We start from the raw sequence: 17,821 nt of genomic DNA, 5'->3' as shown, positions 1-17,821 counted from the left end.
GAATGGCGAATTTAATATGAATGTGAACTGCAGCTTTAAGCACTTTTCCTCTTCCCATAAATTGTACCTATCTTGGTATCATTGCATGCTTCCTGCTCAACATTTGGTTGTTCATATACAATGATTGTATTTATGAGGGAATGAAGCATAAAAATAAGTTGGAATGATGTCTAGGCTGTTAAATCTAAGGTAATCTGTTAAGTTTTGTCAAAGTTCAAATATATTCAAAATCATATGATGTTATTTTAAATGCAAATTCATAATAATTTTATATTATGAATGGGCTACCTTTATATTCACAACAAAAGTTGCTCTTATATTCATAAAAACAAGTACATATCACATCATTATATTTAAATGAGAGGTAAAAATAAATATCCTGAAAAGGGCAGTTTAAAAAAAAACACAACACTTAGGAGTGCCCAAGAAACTTATACCCTTCCTATATGTCTTAATCCTCAAGATATTAACGCATATGCATGAAAATTATGATGACTAACTGGATCACATGGCTTAAAATGGAAACATGTGTCCTTGTAATGGATATCAGACTTAGCTTTTCAGCGAAGTCGAGTTGAGCGCTACAATAAATATATGAGATTGCTTATTTCTTAAGAAAAATGGAACAAAACAACTTCTTATACTAAGAAGATTTGCACAACTGTACATAGAATCATGACAAAAAAGTGGCCAGTTGATGAAAGTGTTCCTTTACAAGCTTTTACATCCACAGCTAGCTGCGGACTTAATGACAACATTCAGTTCCTAAAATACACTCTAAAATACAATGCTCTAAAAATACACCTAGAGAAAACGTCTTGGACCATATGCCAGAGACATGCTCACTGGTTCAAGGACATGATCCTTGAACATATCACAAAAATGCTTTGTCCAATCCCTAACAGAAGCAAACGGAATAAGTCCAGCCATCACTGGAAGAACTAAAACTAGTGTAGCATGGAAAACAAACTTACGAATCCATGAGGGTGTCAAACTGCTCCTACCAGAGTTTGAAGTCGGGCCATTCATAAAACAAAATAAATGTGATGTAAAACAATTGGAAAAGGCGTGAAAAATACAAAGTAGTTCACAATGTATGAGCCAATGAAACCCACTTCTTCCCAAGCTATCCACAGAGAATTTTCCTGCCCAACCACATAAGCATCCTAGTAAAACCAAGATAATCGTTGCTGGCTTAGCCTGACTAGAGCTTGTGACTGTGTGGTGGAATAATAAATAGACGATCACTGAAACAAAACTAGCACCTGCTAGCATACGGGATATTACCATAATTTCGCATGCAATAGTTTGGAATATTCCTGTTACAGTGCCCACTGGGTTGGAAAACCACGAAGACTTTTGTGATTCCTACACACAATTGGAACAAAACAACAATCATAGAAATGTAAAGAATAATACACAACTTATCTTGAGACTTGATATTATACACATCAACGAAATTACCTTGGTGGCTTGGCATGATGTGATTGCTTCTGAAAGGAGCGAGCATGAATATCTTGAAACATCATAGGCTAAAGCAAGGAGCATGAATATCATCCCCACCACTAATTCATCTGCACATTGTCTGCTAAGCTCAACATATGCCCTCTTTTGTTTTTCATCTGTGAATGCACTCTCTTTAAACAATGCTTTGGAATGGTTAAACTATAATTTGTTCCTAGCCAACATATTCAACTCTGAATTAATATGAAGTTGTTCCTCTTCAAGTTTTAATTGCTTCATTTTTTACATGAGCTCGAGTGATATTAATTGGTTGCTTCTTTCTTGTTCCCTCACAGACTTATCAAATACATTAAGAACATTTTGCTGAATTTGTCAATTAGAAATGTTTGTCCTATCTGAGAATACAGATAACAAAGCTGCTTCAGGTAAAGAGCTAGAAAAATTCCTCAGTTGTCTATCGGAGATTTCCTCGCATTGTGGATGTCCATGTAACACAATCTTCTGACAATCCTCTAGAATCCCTAATGTTTCTTTATTCCCATGTATTTCCGCTCTGACAATAGACACACTATTCTCTCTAGAACCCTATGCTGTAGCTGTATTCTTTTCAGTCAATATAGAAAAGGAATTATCCATTAAAAACTTTGGACATTGTGCATCCTGCACTTCCACATCTTTAATAGCCGAGTTACTTCTTTCAATTTCCCCAGAACCAGCACCACAACTATGGACATTTACTTCGGACTTCACATGATCGAAATTACTCTGCTTCACATTACTAGCAAGAGTTACTTGCGAGGTTGCACCCTCACTACCTACAAATTTATAGTTATCTTTAGAGGCTTGACCCTTGCAATTTTCGGTTCCCTCTGAAAACTTGCTACCAAGCTGAGATTCAACTTTCATGAAGCTCTGCTGCTTCGAAAAGTCTTGCTGTAAACTGGGTAATCCATTTTCATCTCCAGTCTTCTATGCATGCTCACATGTAGTATCGAGACTGCATACTTTTTCTTGCATTTTCCCCTTTTCATCTGACTGCAGTTGACATTGTTTCTTACTTCGTTTTTTCCTCCGTGTTGTTTTACACTTTATGTCCATGTTGTGACTATTGACATCTGTTACAAAACCATGTAATGAACTATCAACAATCTGCCCAAATGGGTTTGCATTCCACTTTCCTTCAGAATCACATGATATCTTATCATTATCGCGGTATTGTGTTGAAGGTGCTTCTGAATGATGCTTCAAAGTCATTTGCAAACTGTCTGCTTTCAGTATATAAGATCTGAACAAGCAAAACATCACCTAAGTTCCAGCCACAACATTTCTGCTTCCATCTATAATAGTTTAAGGAGTAAAACATGAAACCTATATGGTTCCTTTTCTAGAAAAAAAACTAACCTGGGACAACGATTCCTTTATTGTCAGTCCCATGAGCTGCAAAATATATATATATATATATATATGAAATGATGGATTAACACAAAGCAATCCAATAGAGTAGTTTAGAGTCTAGACCATACAAGAAAAGGATTTTTACAAGAGTAAAATGCAGAAAAACTAAATGCAAGAACTGTATGGCATGCTAAATATTCACGAGAATCATAACCTGAAGAGATAGAGTTACAGGGATAACTAAAATACAGAGAATATTACAATTGAAAATGTTTAATTCTATAACTATTAATATATTATGCCATATCTTAGCTTGATTATTAATTAGTATCTGTGGTATTTTTCCAACAATATAGTTTTGCATTGCTAATGTTATGATATATTATCGTATGTATTAAATTATGTTAGGGTGGATGGATATTGACAAACAATATTAACTTATCAACTAATGTGTATATTTATGAAATGATATATGATAAAGTTTTGTAAATTAACAAAAACTCAAGTATAATTGAAACATTCATTGAGCATATAATACATTAAACCATTTTAAACATATAAATTAAAAATTGATGCTAAAAAATGTAAGTCAACCAACATTACATCAAAACATGTGCATGATTTTATACTAGCTCAGAATTGAAGTGTAATAAAATATTTATTAATGTACAATAATAAACACTGAATGGTTAATAAGACTGTAGAAACAATACATCGCTAATAAAAACAAAGGAATGCTTCATACAAATCCATCATTAATCATAAGAGAAACAGAAAAAAAAAAAGAGCTTCTAGCTTTAGTAGGTTTTTAAAATCATGCAAGAATAGCAATGCCTGGTAGATTTCTCAAATTTCTAAAGAAATCAAATGTTTGAAACAAGACTCACCCTTGGTAGCTCATTTGCTGAAATGAACTGCCCCTTTTGATTACTGCTTTCGAAAACCTGAAAATAGGATCATGATTGATAATTTAATTATGAGAACAATAGCACCAAAACTTGTCTGGTTTACTTGCTCAGTAACTTATGAGTCAAAAGCAACAAATAAAATTCCCCATTTCACTTCAGAAGTAAAACATCAGATATATTTCCTATTGCAGAAAAGATTATAAAAAACTTCACAAATAAGATCAAAACTAAGGAAGCCATACTCCATTCCTATGATTCATTAAATCCAGATAAGAAAATTTTGTCCAGAACAAATACGAATGCCTCTCCTGGGGCTGTATGATTCCCCACCTTTCATTAACTCCAAGGGTTGGTTGTGAAACCTATTTCTTCAGGCCTAAAGTTTTACTTGTCTCTCTCCCACATAAGGAAGGTAGCAGCATTAAAAAACAAAAGTTGGGAAGCAGCAATTGGGGAGACCCGAGTAGAGGACAGGGAAAAGAGCACCACAAGGATAATGCACATGAGAATTTGGAAGCAAATTATAGGAATAGATGACCCACCTTTGGGGGTCAGATTCAAATGAGTAACGTAACACTTTCAGATATTCACATAAGGGATATGATCTCTTCCACATATTTATTATTTTCTTCAATTTTTAGAAGTAATGTTGCAACGAGATTTAAGTTTTTTTATCCCATAGGTGAGTTGGCCTCACGAACACCTTAATAAAATCCCATTCTAATCTATTATACTACATTGCATTCCCTCCATTAGAGTACCAAGTAGAGAGCATAACCATTTCAAACACATTGTTGAATGACCAGGCGAATGACTTCATCTAATATGTGTATATCCAAAGTTTTTTTGAAATAAGTAGCCTAGAAGGGGATTAGTTTGTTGAAAATGGAATCAAATAATCTAAACAATAGATTAATTCATCAAGCCAAGCACCAATTTATTGCTACCCCCAAAATAGTGCTCCCAAGAAAATCATGTTTCTTCTCTTTGGAGGAGATTAACTCCTTAGGCCTCTCTATACATAAAGAGTGTTGGTTCTCGGAAGCTTCTGAACTCCTTTATTCCATTAGAACTTATATTGAGAATTTCCCTCACTTCAAGGACACGATGGACACTGCTCATCACCTCTTCCCTCTAAAAGAAGAGATCAACAAGGTGGTCAACATAGTGAATACTAATCACATGGAAGTCCCCTTCTCGAGCTCTTTCTCCAAAAATGGCATTCTATTATGGGCAATTTTTACTATTGTAGGATGGTCTCATTATGTGCCCTAACTACATTCGATGTCATTGGCCACATAGCCTGGAGATTCAACTTGGTCAATTGTGTGTTGATTCGCGTTGGTTAAATTTGAGTCAGATCACCCAAAGTTATAATCAATTGAAACCAACCAAGGATCTAACCAGGACTCCAATATGACCAGTCAAAAAACTAGGATGAAGAATTGATTGACTAAAAAGTACAAAAAAATATGCAAATTTTAACTAAAAAATGTAAATACAAACCCTTAGCCACCAAATAAGAAAAGTTTTATCATGTATATAGTATATAAGGGAAAATATAGCTAAATCGCAATGACAATGATTCATATCTAGAAACAAAATTCAAAAACATCAAAGTTGTTGAGCACACGCTTATACTAAGAGGGGGGATCAGTATAAGACAATTTTTTCACTTATTCAAACATTCATCAACCATAAGAAAACAATCAGATATGAGATCTATTAATATAGAACGTGGAACACAAGATTTATGTGGAAACCCTTTCAAAAGAAAACAATAAAACTTATCTTTATAATTCTCTGCAGGCACCAACCTACTCTTATAGATCTTCGTAGGCACAAGAAACACCAATCCCCACTACCACAAATATTCATAGGTACAAACCTACTAGAGACACCGATCCCCACCACTAAACACCAACTTAGCAAGAGATACCAATCTCTTTGTTTGAGCAACAACCCTCAATGACAACTCTTCTTTAGTGCATATAACTTCTTCAAAAGATGATAGCGTTCACACTACCTTCACCAAGCTTGCTTGCTACCTCTACCTTCACTAGGTTTGCTTGTTGCTTTTGCCTTAACCAAGTCTACTCTCTACTTCTGCCTTCACCAGGTTTGACCGAAATTTGAATCTCTAAATGAAATTTATGGTAACTCTCCCAAAGATTGTTTTTGACCTCTACCCAAGAAGTTGTACATGTCATGTATCCAATTTCGCAAATATGATTATGAAATTTTTACCTAACGTACTATAATGTCCCCAATTAATAATTTTGCTAAGGGAAATTCTCAATTTTGCAATTTTGGGGAATAATAAATATATTTAGATAATTTAAATTAGGAGAAATAAGTTGTGGAGGTATTAAATAAATTTTGGAGAAAAGGCAATGGTTGGCACTTAGGAAAAGAAGAAAAATTAAAGTGAAGGTAAGTTGTGGAGATTACCAAGAATGGAAATCGAACCATGGGAAGAATAAAACCATGGTATCAAAGCATAGTGCGAGAGAAATCGAACCATGGTATGAGGAAGGGAAAGTAACAACAAAAGGAAGGCTAGAGCCTCATTTTGGGGATTCTATTTTGACATTTCATTTCTAATTTTGGAGTTTGCTTGAGCTACTTAGCCAAGTCAACTAGTGCTGTTTAGCACAAGGAATTTCCAAGTGGAAACTCCACCTCTACCTTCGGTGAACTTCGAGTCTCACCCTAGGAGAGAATTTGGGAGTTTATTACAAAATATTCACTTAGAAATTCATTATTTATGGATGAAAAAGACAAACTCCAGAGGTTATTTGGAGCATCATCTTTCTATTGCAGGTTTCAAGTATTTGCAGGAGATTTTCTACTGGTTAGAGGAGTTTAGGACCATTTTTCAGAGATGTTCCTGTATCTTTTAACTGGGCCGAATCTTCTCTTATAAAGCATGTACAGGGGTTGGAGAAAAAAGTTTTTTGTTGGTGTTTGGTGTTGATATTTTCTGGGGGTTTTTAGTTGGGAGTGATAGCTATTTTTTGAAGGATATTTGTGCACAATTTCTCAGCCATTTGCAGGAGAGTTTATCATTTCTCAACAGTTTCTCTTTGGTTGGGTGCAAAACTATGTAGTTGGGAGATTTGCTCTATTTTGGGAATTTGGGAGCAACTGGAATCAGCCCAAATGATTTATAGGTTTTGTTGGTTGGTGTGCGAGAAGCGTATAACTAATTTTATAGAATTTTCTGAGTAATATTTGGGCCAAAATTGTACATTCTTATAGTAGGACATATTGTGGGTTCAATTTTGGCTTGGAGTTAGGCCAAACTTTTTCTAGGTTTTACTAGTTTATAGGAGGGGAGTTTGTGGCTACAATCTCAGGTCAATCCGAGCATTATTGGTGTCAAAATTTCAGTTTCTTATCTAACAACAAAGTAGCATCAATATTATTTTATAGGTAATTTTCACATTTTGGGGCTTTCTAGGTCAGCTAGAATTAGCCCAAGAATTTTCTGGGTTTGATAGATTTGGGTGAGAGAAACCTCTAGTTAATTTTGTCTAATTTTTGGAGCAAATTTGATGGTATAAATCACAATTCACCTCCAACAACAATAATTTTTTTTTTGGGCAGTGTGTTGGGACCAGTGTTACTTGGGAGCGAGAGTGAAAGTGGGGAGCGGGAGCGAAAGCGGGGAGCGGGAGCAAAAACGGTTGTGGGAGCGAAATTTTCAGAAGCTCCCAGTTTGGGAGCAAATCCCAGAGCATTATATATATATATATATATATATATATAGATATATATTTTACTTTTTGATACATATATGTCAACAAAAACATGTAGAATGATGAATTAGATATAAAAAACATAAAAAAAAACATAGATTGATCATTGAACCATATAACAACAGTCATCTAGAATTTATAATCTTCATCAACCACGTCCACAAGTTAGTAACATACAACATGTTGAGTCTCATGAATCATGATTCATCATTCTTAAAGTTTCAACTTCAAGCTTTCAAAATTGAAAATTCAATATATAACATTTATCATCATTGATCACCAAAGTTGTACTTGTAAGCTAAGTTTAACCATTACAACAAATAATATCTAACATGAAATGAAATGTTATAAAATGAAATGAAATGAACAACTTTCATGAAGCATTATATTCACAATTCATTACCAGTGAGTTATAATTGACAACTTCAAACTTCAAACTTAAATTGTCATATATTGTTTACAAAAAATATCATAATAAATATGAAAGAGTCAACAGCTATGAAAACTACTAGAAACTAGAAAAGACAAGTAAATCTATTATCTACTACTTCATGTGGCCCTTGCCACGAGAAATGTCTAATTTTTTAGTAGGTTGTGGTGGTCTTCTAGGAGTCTCCTCCTGCATAGACCCACAACCAACCATAAAGCACATGCCCTCCATGTGAGGGTGTAGAAGGAGGTGGTGATAGAAAAGGAAAAAGACTCGGAACTCAAGAACTGCTACTGGATGGTGGAGGTGGCATGGTCGTTGCTTCATCTTCCTCTCTCATAAGTTCTGCTTTGAGTTCTTCAAGATGTATAGTGCCATCCTCCAAATTATCATCCTCTGGGTGGTTGTCCCAAATTTTATATGTTGGATCCTCATAAGACCGATCACAGTAATGAATCAACAACCTCAAGTTGTAGTGCACATAAACCAAGCTTTCTACCTGGTTTAATTGAGTCTGTTTCTTGTCACATTATGTATGAAGTTGTAGGTGCTCCAACACCTCTCTGCAGAAGAAGTATTTACAACCCGTGAGAGAATTTTTTTTGCCAATTTTGGCAAAAGTCCCTGGCTGCCATATGCTTCCCACCATGTGAGAGCATCAAATCTGTCTCTATCTTCCATTGCATGGAAGGAAACAAACAAACTAGTGCAACTGAAGTATCTTCCTAATTCAAGACGCAGACTAGCACAATCCTCCTTGTCAGTTATCAACTTGTCTAATTCTTGCAAATATCCTATGGATACCTCTTCATCTATATGGGGTTTGACCCTAACCCCACCCCCTGGTGCAGATTGGCCCAACCAAGATGCATAGTAGTATTTTGGCGTAAGAATATACACCAAGGCATGTAGTGTAACATTATGTTTATCCCACTGTGTACACACACAATTGTGAATCAATGTATACAAGTTGGGATCATCTTTATGAGCAATATATTTTATTTGCCCCAACATGGTATCCATCTACTCATACACCTCCCCAATCACTGGTTTATTTGTATCTGCAAACCGAATCATGTGATAAATGGGCTTGGTGAATTCCAATACTTGCCTCACACGTGCCCAAAACATACCATCAAGAGCGATCTCCTCCACCTGTTCAAAACCTTGTCTATCAACTGCATTTGTAGCCCTTTCCTTTAATACCTACGAGTGTGGACTTCATACCATGCTAGCCAATGATTCTCTTACCTTCAAAAGGCAACTGAAGGTGAGGTAATAGCTATCAAATCTAGTCCCCGCAATCTTCAACAACTCCAATCTTGAGTGACTGCAGAAAAGGCCATGGGTATTGCTATGATTTGTAATAAATTTTATCATTTCTTTCCCTCTCTTGTACAAATCACCAATCCATTTGTATTGTTGGTTTTTGTTCTTACCAATATCATGCATCAAAAGATTCATTGTGTGGACCAAACACCCAGATCAAAATATGTTGGGTATTTATCCTCAATAATTGCTGCTGCTGCCTTACAATTAGGAGCATTATCAGTGATGACTTGGATGATATTGTATGGCCCAATACGTTTAATTGTTTCAAGTAAGGGTTCTGCAATGTTGATGTCGTTCTTGAAGTTGTTTGAGTAAACATATGCTAAAAGAAAGATGGAATCACTAACAGACACAACAAGAACACTTATCAATGGCTTGCCTTTTACATTTGTCCATCCATTAGATACAATGGACACCCCATGGTCAGTCCAAGAATTTGTCATTCTACTCAAAGAATGTGATATTTTTTCTTTTTCATGATCAAGTCCAATGGTTCTAGCCTTTTCATACCCAAGGCTCTTGTATCCTTTAGGGGCATCATTGGCAGAAACTATTTCATGCCAATAAGGTGAGCGAAGAACATTGAATGGTATCCCACATGCATAGAGAAACTTGTAAACTTTTGAATCCACATCATTCCTACACCCTTCATCAAGGAAATCTGATATGGTTCTACGCCTTAAAATTGGTGACCTTTTACCTCCATATCCACTGCCATGGGAGGATGCTAAAGGAGTTCTTTGTGCATGCAATTGTGAGCTTGGTTCAAAGAAACCCTTTGATTTTTTAGATTTGTATTGGGTTTCCTCCTCTTCCATGATGTATTTGTCTCTATATACTATTGACACACCTGTACAAGTTTTGATTCCTATTGGTTTATCTCCATCCCATGGCCTTTTCTAGCAAAGGTGCTTTCTGGCACGAGTGTATGAACCTGTGTAATTATTGTTGCACTGGGGCCAATGAAATTTAGTGGTTCCACCCCCTTTCCCTGCTTCAGACCTATTAACATATTTCCACAATGGAGTTTGGTCTTCTTTAGTTTTTTGAGCTGACTCATGTTCACTCTCCACCAACTCCTCCTCACCAAGGTACTCCTCTTCGGGGTTTTCATCATATCCACTATAGCCCACTTCTTCATCCCCTTGTTCATTTTCAACCCTCATTTTTCTACTCTTGAACACCATAATATCCAAAAAGTGAACCAAGAAGAAGAAAATGCCAAGAAATATAACCATGATGTTTGAAATTTTAGGTTTTGAATCTACAAAAAAATGGAATGGGAAATAGAGAAAAAATTTATTTATTTATTTAGGAATGAACATTTAAAAAAAATTGCTAGAATAGAGTGTAGAGCCTACCTTTTTGGCCTTCAATCTCCCCTTGCAAGCTCTTCAATCTCCCCTTGGATGCCTCTCCTTGCTCTTAGCTCTCTCTTGCTCTCTCTCTCACTCTCACTCTCTCAAATGTAAAATGAAATGAATATGAGGGAGAGGGTTTATTTATATTACCCCCCTCCTTTCCCTTCCCTCCTTCCCTCCCTTTATTTTCGTCGCTGGTGGATTTTTTTTCTTGGTCGGCCGTCACTTTTTTTTTTCCTCTTGCAGGCGTCGCTCACCGCCGCCGGGAGCGATCACTACCCGACCGCTCCCAGTTTGGAAAAATCGCTCTCGAAGCAACGCTCCCTAGTTCGAATTGGAAAATGGTAGGGAGTGTAATTTTTTTTTAGGGAACGCACTCTCGAAATCGCCGCGCTCCCGACCCACTCCCAAGTCGCTCCCGCCCAGAGCGTGGATTAGGAGCCAGATCGAGGGGGGGGTGCTCCCCTGCAACACTGGTTGGGACTAATTGAGCCATTTCAATTGGAGTTTGCTTAGATCTTCACCTATGTATTGCATGCTTGCATTAGCAAGCCTAGGTTCTATCATTCCTTGCCATTTATGTACTCAAATTTCTATATTAATAAGATGGCTCAGTTGTTTGGCTCAATTTCTTGTGTATTTTGATGTGCATGTTTGGAATTTGTTTATTGTTGTTTCTTCCTTGTACATGACTCTGTTATTTGCTATAAATTTCAATTTGGAACATTACAGGGGCCTTTGTATGTCTTCTCAAGGCTTTGAAAATTTCACAATCTGAAAAGAGTCCCAAAAACAAAGTTATAGCAAAAACGTCAAAGTGACTTGTTTGACATTGATTTTAGGACCATACAAAACCACTAAATTCCACAAAGCATATCTCTAGAAGTATAGCGAACCAAATTCTGAAATTTTGACTGCATGCACCCATAGATCTCGCCTCCATCTCCTTAAAATTTCGTAGTCCGAAACAACCTAAAAATAAGCCATAGCGAAATTACAAAATTGATCTGTTTGAAGCTGATTTTAGGAGCATTCAGGAACTTGAACTTCCACATGGCATATATCAGAAAGTATAACGTATCAATGTCTGAAATTTTGACCACATGTACCCAGAGATCTCACCTCCGTCTCCTCAAAATTTCACGGTCTCAAAGATCCAAAACAATAAGTTATAGTGAAAAATCCTAACTATTGAAAAATAATGTAGCTATACTCGACATTTTTCATTGCAAAAAAATAAAGAAGAAATCAATTTGTGTCATCTAAAATTTGGCCCAAACAGACCTACAAGTCAGCTCCAAAGGGTTCTTCATGTTGGCCCCATTAGGGATAATTATCCCACACATGACGCCTATATATATGAGCTCTTTGGCACTCATTTCGGCCAACCAACTCATCAAGCATTCGATCTGTAATTAGACAACTAATACCACACATGCAAAGGATGGAAAGAGGACTATTACAGCTGTGATGACTTTATTTTGGTATCTACATTGAAGTTTGGCTTGGGTTTATTCACATTCATTCCACCGCAAACCTAATCTCTTTGAAAGCTAAAAACCTCTGAAAAGTTTGTTGATTCTTGGGACTGTGATTTCGTTCTTTTGCCAGACGTTGACCGAGGGTTTTTGACAGTAAATTTGGGCTGAGCTTCTGTGGACATTTCAGGACTATTTTTGGCCTCTTGTGACAAGGATCTCAAACCATAATTTTGGCATCTTTGTGCAAACCTTATTCATTGGACAAAAGTTGATTATCTCTCTTACTATTGGCAGAATTTGATTGGTTTTCATTGAAGAGTATTTTTGGATTTGTTGGAACAATTTTGATATAACTTTGATGGAAAAAACCTCTCTCTCATAGGGAAATAATTTCAGGTTTTCCCCTTGTGGGTTTTGTCCTGGCAATGAGCCCAATCTTGGTGTCTCTTGTCTCTTCTTTATTGTCTACTGTTCATTGTCTACTATGATCTTTATTTACTGTTCTTGTTGAAGAATTAATGGTTCAAATTTTTCATGTATAGCTACTTGTTGATTAAAGTATAAAGAAGGAACTGTTTGCATCAATAGAAGTAGTTATCAATTGTGAAAAACTATTATAGTCATTGCAACAATAGAATTTCAACATGGTATCAGAGCGAAGTTGGATTCAAGAGTAGTATAGCCTAGTTATAAGCCAAGATCAATTTGAGTTTGAGAAGGGTACTTCTATGGAGGGACAGTCGAAATTCTTTGTACAGGCGTACTATTACCCTTTAGTTTCAGACCTCCGAATTTCTATTCTATAGCATTACGAAGGTCTGAGGTTCTAGTCCAAGCCATAGTAGAGATCCGAGGCTCTTACATGGAAAATAATTTGAAGCATTTATATGACTACATGAGAAGGGCCAAACTCCTTTTGTAGTGGCTGTCGAGAGAAGGACAACTTTTCCTAAATGGCATCGATACGCTTGCAGACCTGAGGCATTGTCTCTTTGAAGAAAGTGAATTCCCTGTGACATGATACTGGCCTATTCTCTATGCGAGCCTCCTATAGAAATTCATGAACTACCTGTGAGCTCTATGGCAAGGTCTCCAAGGAAATTGATGGGTAAACAAATGAAGATGGCCTTCATTCTCCATCTCTTCTAAAACCTGATCTAAGTTCAAATCCTATACTACTGATTAGATCCAAAGAACAAAGTTCAGAGGCTCTAAGGTCTGTGCCCCTTATTCGAATTATTTGGAGAACCTTGCTTGCTTGTGGTCCGAGAAGATCTGAGACTGATATCTGTAATCCGTGCCTAATCCTTAAAAATGATCTGAGTCGGATACTAGGGTTGTTAAAAAGTATACTTCAAAGTCGCCAGATGTTATAGTGAGTATGTTGTTGTAATATTCGAGTTGTTTTGAGGTGAAAAATGCTACAATTGCTTGATCCATGCATTACATAGTTTACATGATCTAGTGACAAAGGTATGTTATATGGAGTGCTCAAATTGCAAAGAGTATATATCAATGTTGCGAACATCGGCATTGGGATAAAATCGGCAAGGGTCCGGAAAACCAAAAAATCGGGCAAATATCGGTAAAAATCGGCAAACATAGGCAAAATTAAGATCAATAAAAATATCTGCAAAAATCGGCAAACATCAGCTAGGCCAAAAAATCGTGATTTCAAGATAAAATCGGGATGTTATCGAGATGTTCTCAACACTGGTATATATTGCGTATAGCATGTACAACATAGTATGTATGTGATAATCAAAGCCATCTCCTAAAGTATGATAGTATATGATGTGAAGTACACTGGAGTATGTATGTGAGTATGTTGTAGCAAGGTACATGATTCAAAGTTGCTATAACAATTGCTAAATAATGATGTGAGTCTCAGTACACCCTTATAATATGTATGTCATTAACAATGATTCGTAGAGAAGACTTGGCAGAGAATGTATATGACATGGAAGACACCCTTGGTATGTATGAAATCGCAGACATTATGGCAAACAGTGTCTATATGACATGGCAGACACCCTTGGTATGTATGACATGGTAAACAGTGTGTATGATATGGCAGATTGTATGTATGACATAGCAGACTGTATGTATGACATGGCAGATAGTAATATGATTGTGACCTGAGTTTTACCCGGTCAAGATCTGAGTTGTTACAATCCATGCAAATTGTTACAGTACATCTAGGACATGCTACGAGAGACACATTTAATATAAATTGAGAGGTATGTAATGTATAGTAGGTACGCAATGTTTGCATGAGTAACAGTGATCAGAATATGTACAATTTGGGTGTGATTTTGATGATATATACTCTTGTATAAGTTCTCGAACATATGTTTGATATGTCAATGGTATGATGCAACATTGATTGACTTGAAAATAATTTTATATGATAATGAAACTTGGATAGTATATGGGACTATGTATATCCCACAGTGATGGTATATGTCAATATGGTAGTAATTTCAATAATATGTGATCGGTGTATTCCAAAAGGAATTATAGTCATCATTGAGGATGTGCTCCTATGGCCAAAATTTTGCCTGTTGCATTAACAAAAAGAACCAAGTCTATCATGGGCAATCATTGTAGCATGCATGATTTGTGACAAGTATAGGCTCCAAGTTGCCTTACATCTCTGAGGAATTTGATTACACGAATTGTGTGGAAGAAAGAAAGTTGAGTATAAGAATACTACTTGAAGTCAAGAACCTCAAATATAGTGCCTCATATAAATATTCGAGTAGAAGAAGGACGATACTCATTGCTAAATAGCCAACCTATAGCTCCACTATAAGTTTCCAAATTGAAAGGATTGTTTTTGGTTTCTTGTTTTGGCTAAAGACTTGCAGATCTCTAAGGGTTTGAACAAGAAAGTATTAGGGTTTGTAAAGCCCTGGGATTCCCATTGTTAAAAATGATGAAGAATGTGAGAATGAACGATGAAGAATAAGCATTAGGGTTTGGGATTAAAACCCTATCAAGTCAAAAGGAGCTACAAATGAAAAACCTTGGGCCTGTGGATTAATTACTTCCCTAGATCCTGAATGAATTGACATCTTGGTAATGAGGTTGATTTGTAGGATGGATGAAATTTATGATCTCTCATGGAGAATAGTTTACCATCCCCTCGATGATGACATCATGCCCTAACATTATGAAATCCCCTTCTTGATACTTGGAAGGCTGACATGGGCACTTTTATGGATCACATTAGGTTGAGGGGGCCTTGCTATTATGCATCCATTTCATGAGGAAACATGACCTTTGGGATGAGATGCACCCATTAGAGCCATTTATTACACTTTTCAAAGAGACACGCTCCTTTTGGAGAATGACGTCACCCTTGAAGGAAATTTGACTTGCAAGTGTGGGTTAATTGAGGCATTTTTTTATGTTACATCATTATTTAGCTATCTTTCGGGGATCAGTTTATGACCTCTCCAACTTGTAATCGTGATTTATTATTATTTTAGGGCTTTTAGGCTAAATTAGGGGAAATCAACTCAGTTAGCCCAACATAAATAGAGGGAAGTTGATTTTCCTTGGATAATTGTCACACTTGGAGATAAATGGCACTAGCTAATTGACATTTTCTCTCTTATGCACTATGGGGCACTAGTGCAACAAACTTCTTATGAAGGATGTTTTGCAAATGGTTCTCTCTTGGATGATTATTGGTAAATTATTTGATGATATGTGCTATGTTAATGTATGTATCTTCTTCCATCTTGTTCTTGTTGATGAATTAGGATTTAATGAAAATTTCACCAGGGTTCTGTTAATGTTTTATTGCTCTAAAATCTCCTTGCAAATGATTTTCATCAAGTTTCTATTGAGGTGACCAAGGTTTAGCTCCTTCCATTTCAATCTCCAATGAAGAGAAGAGGACACTAGGGTTAAAAAGTTGAATAACACAGATTTTTACTCATGGACTCCACTAGTCCTAGATTGAGAAAGGCTCCAGTCTTATCCCCTGTGCTAATAATTCAAAAACCCTAAATATTTTTATATTATATTTTCTAGAATAAATTATGACTATATTATATCAAAATCATCCATTTCAACATTATTTTCATCAGAGTTAGACTTGTATGCATTTATTTGGAAAAGTAAAAATACCATTTTTATGCAGTTTTCAGACACAATTTAGGGCTAACATCAAGGACTTATTGTGTTGTTATATGTGTTTTCATTAATTGAAAATCGTTGTAATTATTTCCTCTATTTATTCTTTATTTAGCACTAATTTTTCACTTGTTTATCATAGATTCTAAGACTAAATTTTGTTGTTGTTATAATTTTATTTGCATGATGCAAATTTGTTGGTTAAAACCCTAATTTACAATAGCCAATTGTAATTTCTTGATTGCATGTATTTGGGAACCCATTTGAGCCTCCATTGGTTAACTTAAGCCTTCTAGATTGAACCATATGAACTCTTGAACTTGTCTACTTGGAATTATACCATAAATCATCCAAAACCCTAATCATTGTACTTATCCTTGGGGGAAATCATGGTGTAGAACCCTTAGAAGGCATTTAGCCTAAGTCTATTTGTGTTATTTGATCCCTAAGATCTAGTAGGGAAGCCTCCTTGCAGTGGATTGTGTCCAACCATAGAAATGAGGGGAGTAATTGTGGATGTGACAGTGGTAACTCTCCCACTGTGGCTCTTAATCTATGTTGTTTAGTGAGGCTTTTCTTTGGATTTTGCGGTAACAGTCTCTATGACCAAGACATTGAAGGTGGCTTGAATAATTTTAAACTTCCATATATCCTCCGTAAATCATGGGATGCCTCTATCATTAAAATTGGCCAGTCTCACCTTGAGCCACATAAACAATCAATGCAAGGCATGTATTAGCTTTCACAATTTATGTGAGTAGACTTCCCCATGCTTACTAATCACATGCAACCTTGTCTTCAAAAGGTGGTTACATATAAAAGCAATGGATTCACATTACACTTGGCTCAAATGACTCCATACCACAGACTTCATATATGTGTCAAACCAAAGGAAACTCTATAGAATTTGACCCATGCGATAGGACATCCCCTTCTGATGGTAAATTAGAACCCACGAAATGGAGACACAGAGAAATATTACAAGGTGTCTCCACACAATTTCCATGCTATAATGTTTTGAGTGTGAATGAGGACGGATGACCCCAATACAAGGTTGCTTCATTTGAACAATTTGGCCACAACTAAAATGTGTTGACCCCATATCATGGCCTTTGACATTATACTTGTGGGCAAGTGGAGTATAAAAACTCAGAAAGAAACATATATATTTTATTAATAACTCAATGGTGATTATTGTCTGAATCATTAGTTGCTTCACACTTATATAGGTTCTTGGTTTCTTTTCCCTTAGCACATCTATGTTTAGGGTCCCATTTTTCACCACAACGTTTGCACTTGCCTTCTTTCATTTTTTGCATTTCCAAGTTAGATTTTTCTCCTTCACGAAGATGTGGTGGAACATATTTTGTATTATCCGTGTTCGAAATTTTGGGAAATCTTCGTCTCAAATATACTCTTTCAACTTTTGGTCACTGCATCTTTTCCTGCTTCTTTTCAGCTTCTTTTGCCTTCTGTCTTGCTACTTCTATAGAAGTGATGTCATGAAGCTCAAGCTTGGCCTGGAGATGGGATTTAAGTCCCA

General features: G+C 36.2%; 1 protein-coding gene across 1 annotated transcript in view; it reads right to left on the bottom strand.

The window, feature by feature from the left end:
* Window positions 1–704: 704 nt before the first annotated feature.
* LOC149246557 (uncharacterized) overlaps window positions 705–17,821 on the bottom strand; it is a 28,191-nt gene continuing 11,074 nt past the window's right edge. The window contains exons 2-3 of the mRNA XM_089455712.1: window positions 3,747–3,803; window positions 705–2,749 (exon numbers count right to left, since the gene is read on the bottom strand). Of these exons, the coding sequence (XP_089311838.1) occupies window positions 2,669–2,749; window positions 3,747–3,803 (138 nt within the window). The 3' untranslated portion in view covers window positions 705–2,668. The remainder of the gene's footprint in view (window positions 2,750–3,746; window positions 3,804–17,821) is intronic.

The sequence above is a fragment of the Pinus tabuliformis genome, chromosome 7 (genome assembly GCF_031772625.1).
Source record: "Pinus tabuliformis cultivar Carrire ecotype Pingquan chromosome 7, CPIR1, whole genome shotgun sequence".
In the NCBI taxonomy this organism is placed as follows: domain Eukaryota; kingdom Viridiplantae; phylum Streptophyta; class Pinopsida; order Pinales; family Pinaceae; genus Pinus; species Pinus tabuliformis.
Note: the sequence above shows the minus strand (reverse complement) of the source record. Positions and strands in the feature narration are given on the sequence as shown.